At 40.8% G+C, this 12,771-nt stretch overlaps 1 protein-coding gene across 1 annotated transcript; it reads right to left on the minus strand.

Moving 5' to 3' along the window:
* Nucleotides 1–6,309: 6,309 nt before the first annotated feature.
* On the minus strand, nt 6,310–9,066 carry LOC124409707 (zinc finger MYM-type protein 1-like). Its single transcript, XM_046887495.1, has 3 exons — nt 8,946–9,066; nt 6,519–8,866; nt 6,310–6,351 (listed from the first exon to the last, which is right to left on the minus strand). Exons 1-3 carry the CDS (start codon nt 9,064–9,066, stop codon nt 6,310–6,312), a joined length of 2,511 nt encoding a protein of 836 aa, XP_046743451.1.
* Nucleotides 9,067–12,771: the final 3,705 nt, after the last annotated feature.

Raw genomic sequence — 12,771 nt, forward strand, 5'->3', positions numbered from 1 at the left:
CGAACAGACCGGCTGCCTAGGCTCCCGCCGGTCTCTCGCCAATCTACCTATCATCCCCTCCCGTAGCGCCACCGCGGGATCGCGATCGCCGAGGGCCGGCGGCCACCTCACTCTCCCTTGCGCTGCGCTGCTAACTGCCACGTTCGTGTCAACGTTATAGTACTTTGTAAGAATTTGCTGCCATTGCCTTGAAACTGTGATACTAAATTGTGTCGACCCTTCCGCTGTCCATACGACGTATAGCTGCCGTACCAAAGGAGGGAAAGCTGTGTTTGCTGTAGAAAGGTAGGCTGTCGCTATCCCGAATCTCGCTGGCTATAGATTCTCAACGGCCTCAGGCCATTTTTCCTTTTGCAACAGGTTGCCGGCCGGCTTCGATCGGCCATTTTGTGTGAAAGCCCGCGAGCCTCGTGGTAGCTAAGCTTTTCGATTCACTTGTATTTCTGATTTTAATTGCTACCTTGATCTGTTATAATTACGATAAGATACTCTGGTTGTTCATTCGGTAATCTTTTGCCGCTTTGTTGTAGCGTATACTTTGTAATAGATCGTGTACCGTGCCGCTTCCCGGCCGCGTACCGAGTACGTGAGTGTGAGAGAGAGAGAGAATCTGTGAGTGAGTGTGTGCGCCCGTGCCGTCGTTGCCGAGCGTAACTACCACCGTCAAGCAGCGACAGGCGACCGTGCCGATAATATAGAAAAAGTGAAGGAGGATTATCTCGTGTTTGTGAAACTGTTAGATTGTTAGCAAGCTTGTTTTTAGAATTGTTCTGCCTTGTTTTGAGTTTTGAAATTGTTAACGAACTTGCTTCAGCACGAGTCTGTAGTCGCATGAGTTATTGAATTGTTACTGATTTTATGCCGTTTATTATTCGCTTATCCTGGTCGCTTGCCGCTCGTCGCTTCTAGCTTATACTGCTTGATTTTGCCGTGTTTTATTGACTTGTTTAATTTTGTTGCTGTGTTATATTTTATGCTATTTTGTTTTATTTTCATTTATTTTTGAATTGTATCGAAGCGTACCGCCACCGACAAGACCGCTTGCCGTGTAAATATTTTATTGCCTGTTGCCTTCTGCCTTGCCGTAACGGCGCTGATTATTAATAAACGCTGGTAATTACATCTATAATCATTCGATTATCATCTATACTATTTCACCTTCGCGCCCACGTTCCCCTCACCGCTAGCTAGTCGGCTGTTTTTGTGTGTGCTTGCCCCTGCTATAGTTTCGCTTTGAGATTTAGTGGTGTGAGTTTGGTTCGCCGTTCGAGTCGGCGAACGAATGCTATGGGACGGTAAATTTCGAATCTGGTAAGAGTGTATTCCCTTACGGCTCTCTCGAGCCTGGCGCCCAACACCTGTTCTGCAGTGCCGTCAATCTTTATTTTTTTTCATCTTTCTGTTGCCGTGTTGGTCAACGCCATTTTTGTAAACGAGCCTCTGTGCCGACCCCGCTTTCCCCCGGGTGAAGTAAAAAGCCCGTTACAATGTATAAATACGTGCCAACCTCCGCTTCAATCTCATAAACCCCGAAAACTTTGGTTCCGTTGCAGCATCGCCCGTACGGCTGACTTTAGAACGCTAAACTGCTCGCTAAGACCCGGTCCCGATGGAGTGGGGGGTCTCGGCGTGTGAGGGGCACGGACGTCAGTCCCGCCCACTCTTCCCCTCGGCCGCCTGGCTTGAGCAGCGCGGGAAGCCAATTCTCCCGCGCTAGCTCACTAGGCAACGTCCTCAAGGATGGGAACCCCGCGTGTAAATCATCACCATCAGGAAGGCTCGGTGCAACAGTGCCGTAGGGCCCGCACCGAGTTGCAGTACCGGAGAGATAGACAGCGCGGGGATTACTAGCACTGCATAAGTTGACGACGCACCAATCCCCAGTTCTGCAAAGTATCGATACCGCAAAAATGTGAGTAGGATCATTCTTCTCGTCGTCATTCCTAGATCTTCTCGCACACATCGATACCGCAATACCGTGAGGGGTAGATCTTCCCCTCTCGCGAGTATCGCAAGCAGCTGACCATAGCCCCCTCCCCCTGTTATGGGCTGGGTTGGCTGATGACCAAACCACTCCCAAAAATATAACGCTTGGCTCGGACTAGTTCTCCCGGATGGTGAATTATTTGAATTTTGATGTCGTTTTCCCTCTTGGTTGAACCGACTTTGATAATAAAATGGTCACTTACCTTTTGCTGGTGACCGTTGATTCGGGCTATGTGGGCGGCTCTGCGTGTTCGGCCGGTGGTGAGATTGGTTAAAGTTACTGATCGCTTAACTTATATTAGGCGTTAAAGGTAATTAATTGTTTAACTCGCGATGTAAGTTCAACACACGAATATTTGTTTATTCAATTAAGGTTTAACACACGAGTATTTGTTTATTCAAATTAAATTCAAAGAAAATTCTTATAATGATTTTGATCATAAAAGATAAAAGGTTTAAATGTAAAGTCACGGAATTCCCTTTTAGCGTTTTAGTTTGTTAAATTAAATAAAATAAAAGACCTTTTGAATTTCTAACAGATTCTCTGGTCTGATTGATCTGCCTAAAACTGAGAGAACGATTTCTGGTCGAAAACTGTCAATAACTGAGAAGATATATTAGAAAATGAAGCCTGAGAATGAGACTTGAGAAAATGAGATTTGCGAATAAACAATGAGCAATGAATGTCTTGAAAAAACTGAGAGCTGCTTCTTCTTGATGAAGACTGGCTGACAACTATGTAACGACTGTTTGACGAAACATGTAACAACTACTTGACGAAACGGTAACAACTGCTTGACGACTATGTCACGACTGACTGACTGTTCGGAAAAACTGAGAATTGAGAGAAACTACTTCCTGATTGGTTCCCAGCATCTTTGAGAGAGCTGCCCAATAAGGAAGTATTGATAAGATTTTGAGTTTCCCATTCGCCATTAACTACCCCCGACCTTTGGGTACGGTGTAGCGTGCAAAAGTATCTTAACTAATCCCGCCTCTTCCATGAGTGCGGGTGGGAATTGCCGTGCTTGTTTTGGTACATGATAAAAAAATATTCTACTGTATGTTCGGGATGACCCTGTCCAAACAGACACTTCAAAGATGGCTGTATGGATTTTAATCCGTTGCACGTGCGTGCCAGATTCTGCATACCTGGAAATATCGAGAAGCGATTTCCGGTCATCTGGTTACTCTTAGAGAGTTTGTATATTCTAGTCTGTTTAGGTAAGGATTATCCCGTAACATTATTTAATGAGTAAGATTATTATAAACTGAGAGTGGTTACTTCCCAGAGCCGTAAAAAATGATAAAGAAAGCCGTATGCATACAATGCATACGGAGACTCAAAAATATAGGATATAAATAAATTTAATCGAAAACTGAAATAAAACTAATGAGTAGGGGCAGAGGGCATCGAGGATGTGACATCTCCGCCCTCCGTTTCAAATATTAAACGTGTGTTTAACATTTGACGCTCACGTAGGTGGTCTTCTAGCACTCTGGTGGGTATGAGTTTTATTGCCTGTGATTGAGGTACGACCGGTGGGTTTTACATGTTTTGTTCTTCTGTAAAGGCTTCTCCATTGTTTCCATTGTCCGATTGGGGTTTTCCCAAATGCGTCAGCAGAGTTGTCAATGAGCTGAGTAGTGCCCCTAGCAGATGTATGCTCCAGCCATAAATTGTGTGTAAAGTATACCCATGGATGCCAACATTTATCACCGTTTTAATTAATTGAATAGTAAAGTAGACACCCAGGACTCCAGAACTAGCAGTTCCAAACAACATGAATCCATTCCAGAGTTTTCGTGATGTAGATTCGACGATTTTATTTAAAGAGTTCTCATCCAATAAGCCTGATAAAGATATTTTAGACTCGGAAATAGAGTGTCCGGTTGCTCCTCTTGCAACTGCGTTCAGGACAGCTGGTTTTTCGATCGGGAACATTACTCGATCGCGGTAGCTTTCCAAATCCTCTTCGGTATAGATACCACTGACAGAAAGAGGTGGCGGTTTGGTATATTTCCAAGATAACTGGGTCATTAGTGTCAGCTTCTCTGGTGCGTCGACGATAACCTTCGGTAGAGGTAAGAATTTGATCCAGGTTCCATCAGTATTAAATGTGCTCGGTTGTAATTCACTGCATTCTCTTTCGTTTGATTTTCTGACGATGATGCGTGATTTTGGTGTTAAAAAGAGCGATTGATTTTGAAATGTTATTGGTAATTCTTGATGACATGTACCTGTTTTCCTAACATTTACCGTAACGGGTACGCATTTAATTAGTTGTACGACTTCCCCTGCTCGTATGGCCATGTAGCCCGGTCCCTTCATAACGTTATATGCAAATTCATCTGGTGTATGGATGGCAAGCGTAAGGGTATTCCCCAATACCTGCTCTTCTAGAACACATTTTTGTTTGATCACGTCTTTACAAACTTGAGCTATCTGATTGCCAAGGTGTTTTTCCAGGTACACTATTTTAGTATTCATGTATGAAAGGATATCAACATTCTCAGCGGCGATTTTACTTTCAGCTTTTACCGGATTTGCAGAGTCAATTTCTACAATGAACAGTTTGGGGTGTTTTGTTCGTGCAATTTTATAACCACAAATTTTGAATTCTGTAGTCTTCATGAAGGCGAAAGTTGTCTTTTCGCTTGAATAAGTGTAGACATCAGGTGCGAAGCCATCCTCTTGAGGCTCTCTAATCCTTAGCGCTGGTCCGGTATATAAAGCATCGTAACGGTCAAGTTTACAATAATTCATTGGTGAATTTATCCAATACGCGTACGATCCATCATTTCCAAAACAGTCCGCGTTTGATAACGTGCATCTCGTTCCATCCATCAATACAAGTTCGTTTTTATCGAATTTCACTGTTGCAGAATATTTTTCAATTGTTATTTTTGCTACTCCTTGAGCGATTACATCTTCCCATTGTCCGTATCCATCGTCGTAACTGGCACCAACACAAATTCCGGTGTCAGTTATTTTCCCGGCAAAAATCGCATCTCTGATGTTGGTTCTGTTCTGAACGAGTCCTGATACAATCACATTATTTCCCAATCTGACTATTCCAAAGTTATAAAGCCCCATACAGGCTTCTCTGCTAACTTCGTGTATATAAACTCGTCGTCCTTTCCTGACCGCAGAATTGCGTGAGTGCATACCGCAGTGATAGACTATTCTATCAATCTCAATTTTGCACTGGACGACATCTACATGATGAAATTCAGCTAGTTGGAGCAATTGAACATGGATTTCATCGAAAATAGGTTCCTTTTCTGGTATGTTGCATTTTCCGATGCTGGCAGTGTCGATAATTGATGTGTTCCTCGAGGTTCCTCCACAGTCATATCCCACCAGTGCCCAAGTTACGGTGGGCATCAAAAAGGCGAACATAAGAATGATTTTACTCATTGTCCCTTTTCTAGAACAGAGTGTTCCACTTATTTAATAATGAAGAAAATATTTGCTTAATTTAATCATCTTAAACTACTGAATACAATTGCATTTTATCTTTCTGGTTCACTATCTGGTTTTATTGGAACTTTAATCAAGGTTTGTTCATTTTCAAATATATGATGCTTTTTATACACCCTCCAATCTTTGACAATTTTCGTGCAAATGAAATCATTTTCACAATGTATCATAATGAAAAAATTTTCTACATTTCCAATTGTCTGGAAAATGGACTGTATACTTGAGATTTCCACTTCGTAGTAGAGCAACATAAAATAAGTTCCTGGAATTAATACTCTGTCTTGAATTAGATCGATAATCAGTGATCGTTCGGGGTCAATAATAGGACCCCTGGTTTCCACGATCCTCATTTGTGTGTTATCATCAACCCGTATGATCAAGCCGTCTACTGTCGGGTTGAGTATAAATAAAATTTCGAAGGGTGGGTGTACAGGTGGTATCTTCATTCTAAAACAATGCATTTATATTCAAGTAAGTTAGATTTGTTGTATAAAATTATTCGTATAAGTTCATCCAAGACTGGGAATACCATATGATGGAGGTTTTCCTGATACAATATTTCATATAATAAACGTATTTAATTAACATTTGTGACGTTGCACCCCGCGTGCACCTCACAATAAGCCCCAAACCCGCGGAGCGGGGCCGGACAATGCCGAACCGGCCCGGACGCACCCATTGGCGTAGCCAGCACTTATTTCTGGGGGGGGGCCTAGGAGGGGCTGGTTTGACGAAAAAAAACTGGCTTTGTTTACAATCATGTTTTTTTATGAATAAAATTTACATAATAATCAACAATCATGTAACACACATAAAGTATGACACTTGTTTTGCTTTGATCACACGTTCATATTGACATTAATATCAAACTTTGGCAATACCTTAAAAAATAATGAATGAATTTTTATTCGTTCTTTAATTTTGTCTTTAAACCAGTATCAGTCTTTAAACATTACTTTCAGTAGATACTCAATTAAATAAGTCTTAGTTTTCTATTTTTTTCTGCAAATCGGTTCAACACTTTTTCAGCTGGAATTTTTTTTTTAACAGTGTCATTCTCTATGTTGAGCAGTGACATATGAGAGAATCGTTCCTGAAGCATTGTGCTTCCAAGCCACGTTTTTATCCGCCTCATAGCAGAAAAACTTCTCTCGCAGCCGGCGGAACTCACTGGGAGTACTATTGCTGCTTGGAGAAGTTTATATAAATTAGGGCAGTACTCTTTTTTAATATGCTTTCTAAAATTTTCAGCATTCATTTCGTCATTTTTAAATTGAAGCATGTTTTTCATGACCATCGCTTCAGCTTCTAAGGCTGAAGTATCAATTATTAAGATTTTTTTATAATTATTGATGAAATCCTCTCCGTTCTTCATATCCAATTTCAAAAAAGCATCAACTGCACGAGCTAACGGTACATTTTCAAATCGGCGTTTTAGATTTACAATAATATTATCAACTACTTGGTAGTAAATGTTGATCTTCCAGTACTCTTCTGGTGGTGTATCGGCCGGCAAATCTAATGTATTACTTTTGCCCACAGTTGACTCAGTATAAAAGTCCTTTTGTTGACGTCTCCGTTTTGATACTCTAACAGGTTCTAGTGAAATCTCTTGCTTTATAGCAAACTGCTCGATATCTGTCCAAATTTTGAACTGATTCCTGCATGCTTCAAAAGTACCTATAGTACTTTCTATGAGATCACTAGCCTGACCAAGAGTTGCATTTTGTGTCTGAAAAAATTTACTCAGTACATTCACTATAGCGAGAACTGAGTGAAATGTGTGTAAAGAGACGACAAACTCTGGTTTCGTAATAATTGTTAGCAATCCGAGTGCTTCTACTGTGTGCTTGTCTCGGTTTTTAGTGATCTCTTGTTCCAAAGCCAATTTAATTGCCTCATAATTTGTCAGTAATGCTTTGCAGTTTTCGTAGCGACAACTCCATCTGGTAGTACTTAGACTTCCCATTTCACGGTTGGTATTAATTCCAAGAGTGCTTTGTAATTTTTTTAGGCTGGCATGATGACCAGGTTGTGAGAAGTGGATATACAAAGCTTCAAGGCCGTTAAAAAATGTCTTTGCCAGTGAAACATTTGCGCACGAATCAACAACCACCAGATTAAGCTTGTGTGCTAAACAATGAATGTAAATTGCGTGAGGGTGAGTTTCTTTTATAATCGCCTGTAGGCCTCGATTTTGACCAGACATGACGCTGGCGCCATCATAAGACTGCGCAAGAATTGGAACATCACCCAAATGGTGTTTATTCAAAGTGTCCAAAATTAGTGTAGCCAGTCCTTGCGCATCTCTGGAGGTGGAACAATTAATGAAACCTATAAATCTTTCGACAATATCCAGACCGTTCGCATATCTTATGGCCATTGATAATTGTTCCTCTTTAGAGCATCTGGCCTCATCCACACTCAAAGAAAAAAAGCCACATGCTTTAGCTTCTTTCACAATTTCCTCCAGAGTAAGGTTTGCTATCACCTCAATTATTTCATTTTGTATATCTGGGCTGCAGTAATTGTAGTGTTTTTCAAAGTGGAGTGAAAATTTGTCATCGTATTTAGAAAAAAATTGAGCAATTTCCAAGAAGTTACCTCTATTTTTAGAAGATGGGTCCTCTCGGTGCCCTCTTAAAGGCAAACCCTGACGAACAAGGGTCAGTACTATGTCAATAAGTTTTGTTAAGTATTCTCTGTTTTGAACAATTTCTTCCTCTTGCTGTTTCATAAGTTGTTGATGAACATCTCCAACTGTAAAAGATTGACGGTAGGAGACATACATTTGGCTGCATTCAGCGTGAGGCGATGATTCTGAGTGTTTTTTTAACGCCTCTGCTAGTTTTTTCCAGTTGTTAAAACCACTTTTCACAAATTTTTCATTTTGATCGCGTATATTTCCCTTGTTGAAGTGTCTGCATACGAAACAGTAGACTTTATCTTCTTCTTTGCTGTATTCCAACCAGCTATTATATGATTCATAATATCTCGACGAAAATGATCTCAATTTTGTTCCAAATTTTGTTTTTGGGAAATTTATAACGGGTTGTGATGGTCCAACTTGAAGAGTGCCTAATTCGTTTGGTTTGTCAACATTTTTAGAAAAAGATCTCGTGGAATCACTGACGACGATATCCGTTTGTACGGCTGAGTCGGCTGACTGTGACGTTGATGCTGGCAAGCATACAAGGGAGTTTTCTGAATCCTTTGTACTTTCAACCTCCTTTGTTTTGTTCAAACAAGATTCCTGTATTAAGTTTGTTGATGATTCGCATGTAGGAATAATAGGTCTTATTGCATCTACCTCCGTGTTATTTCCACGTGTCCTTGGAGGATTGGTTTGGGTTTGAAAAAAAGATCTGATATCTTTAAATTTCTTCATGTTCAAATCTAGAAAAAAAGTGTTTGTATCCTATTAAACTGAATCCATAATTGTACAATCGTACTTAGACAATTGAAATTATTTTACATATTATTGATAGGTACAGTAGAACCTCGACCTCGATTATCCGAACCCATTGGGACCGGGCATAGCTCGGATAATAGAAACGGGTAGCCGTGGGTAGCGCCAGCGGTTTTACATGTTGCATACGAACAAAAAAAAGGACAAATATTATAACGTTAAAAAAAAATCACTAAAATTTTAAACCTTTTTTCGCTCACTCAAGCATTCATCAGTGCCACTGAAAATGTTCGGATAACGGAGGGTTCGGATAATGGGAGTTCGGATAATCGAGGTTCTACTGTAATTGTCAAAAGTACAAAACAAAACAACGCATGAAGAAGTAAATATAGCTAGTAGGTATAGGCACCAGTGGACAGTGGGCACTAACAATATTACATGTAATGCAACTTAATATTCATTTTCAGTATTAATTTGGAATTCCTGTGGCTGTTTAAGTAAAATATGTTACTCTTGATTTTAGATGTACAGGACAGACAATAATAACAGAACACATATGTATTTAACAAATTTTATATTACCTTTAGTATGCAATACATTTTTTTATTAAGTATTTTCACAAAGAGAAACTGCTGTTTCTGAGCAGAGAAATAAAATCAGATTTATTAAGTAATAAAATTTAGTCTATGAGATAAAAGTGTCTGTTCATATTGTGTTTTATAGAAATCAATTGATATCATAGAATGTCTAGACAAATGACTATAACCTACAACAACAAAAACTTAAAATGTTGACTCACCTGTATAGAACTCTTTCTGTGCATCATTCATCAAGATTCAAAAACCACGTCGTTAATATCAAATATCAAATTACATTGTTAGGAAATAAAAAACAAAACAATAGACAGTTCATTCGTCGTATGTACGTAGCACGTAGCGAACTCGTCTGACGTCTGATCAGGTTCGCGCGCGTCCACCGCACGGCACGGGCCGCGTTCCGAGCGCATCAGATCAGAGCCAGATAGTTCTCGCGGTCTCCGCGTGTACTTCTCGTCCATATACGTGTGTCGACAGTTTGCCATCTGATGGTATTACGTGCGACAATCGCGGCGTTAGCGTTCGATTCCCGATTGACACTTTTATTTTTGATTTTTTAAATAATTAAAATAAGTTGAATGTTTATTTCTTGTAATGAACTTACGAATAAGTAATACTAGTATTCAATTTATTTTAATTAAAAAAATAAAAATAACAGTGTTAGAAACCAAAAGGTGTGTGTAAAAAAAAAAAAAAAAAGAAAAAAAAAGGGGGGAAAGGAGAAATTGGTCAATTATCGAAAAATGTATTACGTTATTAAGAAGACTCGACGACAGAAATTCCGAGCACGTTATGTTTATATTATTCTTGAGTTGCTTGATTCTTTAATTCAATTACTTTCAGTTTACATCATGATGAATTTAGTTACGATACCAAATTATTGTGTTCAGTTCATAAGTCGAAATGTAACGTAATTAAATGTAAAATATTGTAAGCGAATTATCAAAATGCCACATGAAATAGTTATGGCAAAAATGTATTGTGAAGATTGAAACACCAACGATTGTAAACACGAAAGGCGACTTGTTTGATTCCTCGGGAGACGGCGAAGTAAACACCATTGAGGTAGATTTGAATATTGTTGCCGATTCAAACGACCACACTGGTTAAACGTTTCTCTCGCGGTTCGACGCTCGCCCACGAACATATTCGAGCACGTGATACGTGTCGTCGTGTATGTAACGCCAATTCAGCCTTAGGGAGTCTCTCCTTAAGGGCTATAGACCTCCCGGGAAATTCATTTTTCTCAAGTCCATGCAGGTCACCCAAAACGGCACGACGAGGTCGCGAGACCAAGTCGAGGCCGATTGGCGGGCGAGCGAAAGAGCGAGCGAGAGAGAATAGGAGAGGGCGCTAGTGGCGCGTTGGCCTGAATCAGAATAAGTCCCCTAGACAAATGGCGCTGCGGTAGATGAGAGGTTGATGAGCCTAAGGCGCGCGTTTAGAAATCAGATTCGATCCGACCACGAGCTGAACAAGTCGCCTTTCGCCAGCTGGAAAAAGTGTACAATTCTTATTGTGCTCAACTAATAAAAGTGTCCACCAACTATACAGCGTGTCGAAGATTATTCTTATCGTCTCACCCTTAACAAACAGCGTTGGTCGGGAATCAAACCGAGAACTCGGGCCTTGCAGCAAAAAACCAGTAAAATAGTGCATGCTTGGCTTTACTTCATTACCGACTGAATTGATTTTTATTTATATGATAATATTATCGGTAATATCAATCGATTACTTGAATTTAATTATTTTGGATCGTCTTTTTCTGGGGGGGGGCACCGGGCTTTCTGGGGAGGGCCGTGCCCACCCCTGCCCCCTCCTGGCTACGCCAATGGACGCACCCGAAGACGCGCCGAGCCGGCCGGAGAAGTCACTCTTGTGACAACCGCCGGCCAAGACGGACGCATCGACGACGCCACCGCCACGTTAGAGAAAAGGTCAGCTGATCCGTATTTGCTCCTCTGTGCAACCCCACGCTAATCACCCACTCCTCCCGCCACCGCATCGCACCACGACATCCTCCTCAGATTTCCCCCTTCCACACACACACACCCCACATACCCACACACTCACACACACACCCTCTCAACCACACCATCATTTATACATCATCCGTAGTTTTAAGGAATTAGATTTAAGTACACGCTAATCGGCCGGGGCGTGACCGGCCGCCACGTGGGACCACGCTGTGTAATTTAGTTTTTAAGGCCCCTCGGGGGACAAGAAAATATACGCCCGATAATTGTTCTCCACGACTCAGACGCGTGCACTCTTTCTCCCTCGTCTCTCGCCTTCCTCCGCTCTCCCCAACTAGGTGCGAAGTTCACCCCTCGTCACACATTATAATTTCCATCTGGTAATACTACGAACTATTTAGCTATACCTTATGCTTATTTGAGGAGGACGCAGTCCCTTAAAGGTATACCTGAATAAGGTTTTCCCGAGTTCGGCGGGCTTTGATTTTGGCCACGTGCCAATAGAGGGGGTATGTAACCCTTGAGTATAAATAAGGGTACCCCTTTACATTTTCGTTACTCTACAATTGTTTTCCAACGAGCGTGGATACATCCTGTCTAGTAAAAGTTATATTATTAATACCGAAGTTATTGAAAATAGAGCTCAGTAAGTAATTTGATTCTATATAATTTGGCTTTTGGTAGTGATTTGAATTTTAAAATTAAAAAAAAAATGTCAATTTCATTTTCAGTTGTTACGAAGACCTTGGTTATGACTAGCATGGTCAGAGATATCTTGACCATGATGAGTGTATGGCTCGTGGAATATCCACTAACTGGGATTGAAAGATGGGAGGAAATGAATCATCATTTTGCCAACAATGCGTACTGCTTTAGGGAGCAGTATGTCGTTGCCAGAGGAGGTGAGGCATTATGCAGACACTGCTACCGTCGCTTCCCCGGACCATACACGCTACACAAGACCCATCGGCTAGTGGAAAGACATAGAATACCAACTTTGAAAAGGTGTGCCGGATGCGATTCCACAATGGCACGGTTGGAGTCGTGGAAGTGCAAGCGATTCCACAATGGCATGGTTGGAGTCGTGGAAGTGCAATGTTTGCCTTGATTACTTCAAGTATGTTATGTGTCAAGAGAATCAAACTATGTACCCTAACGGGTCATTTCTGAATCCCCACTAGGATAATATATTTTCGAAATTTACTTTTAACATTTGACTGTACATATTTTCTATACTTGAATAAAACTAAATTCATTTTTCATTTAAATATATGTGTTATAAAATTTATTTATACATAATTCTTCCCTTTTATTAGGCTA

This window comes from Diprion similis, chromosome 1 (genome assembly GCF_021155765.1).
Source record: "Diprion similis isolate iyDipSimi1 chromosome 1, iyDipSimi1.1, whole genome shotgun sequence".
Classification (NCBI taxonomy): Eukaryota; Metazoa; Arthropoda; class Insecta; order Hymenoptera; family Diprionidae; genus Diprion; species Diprion similis.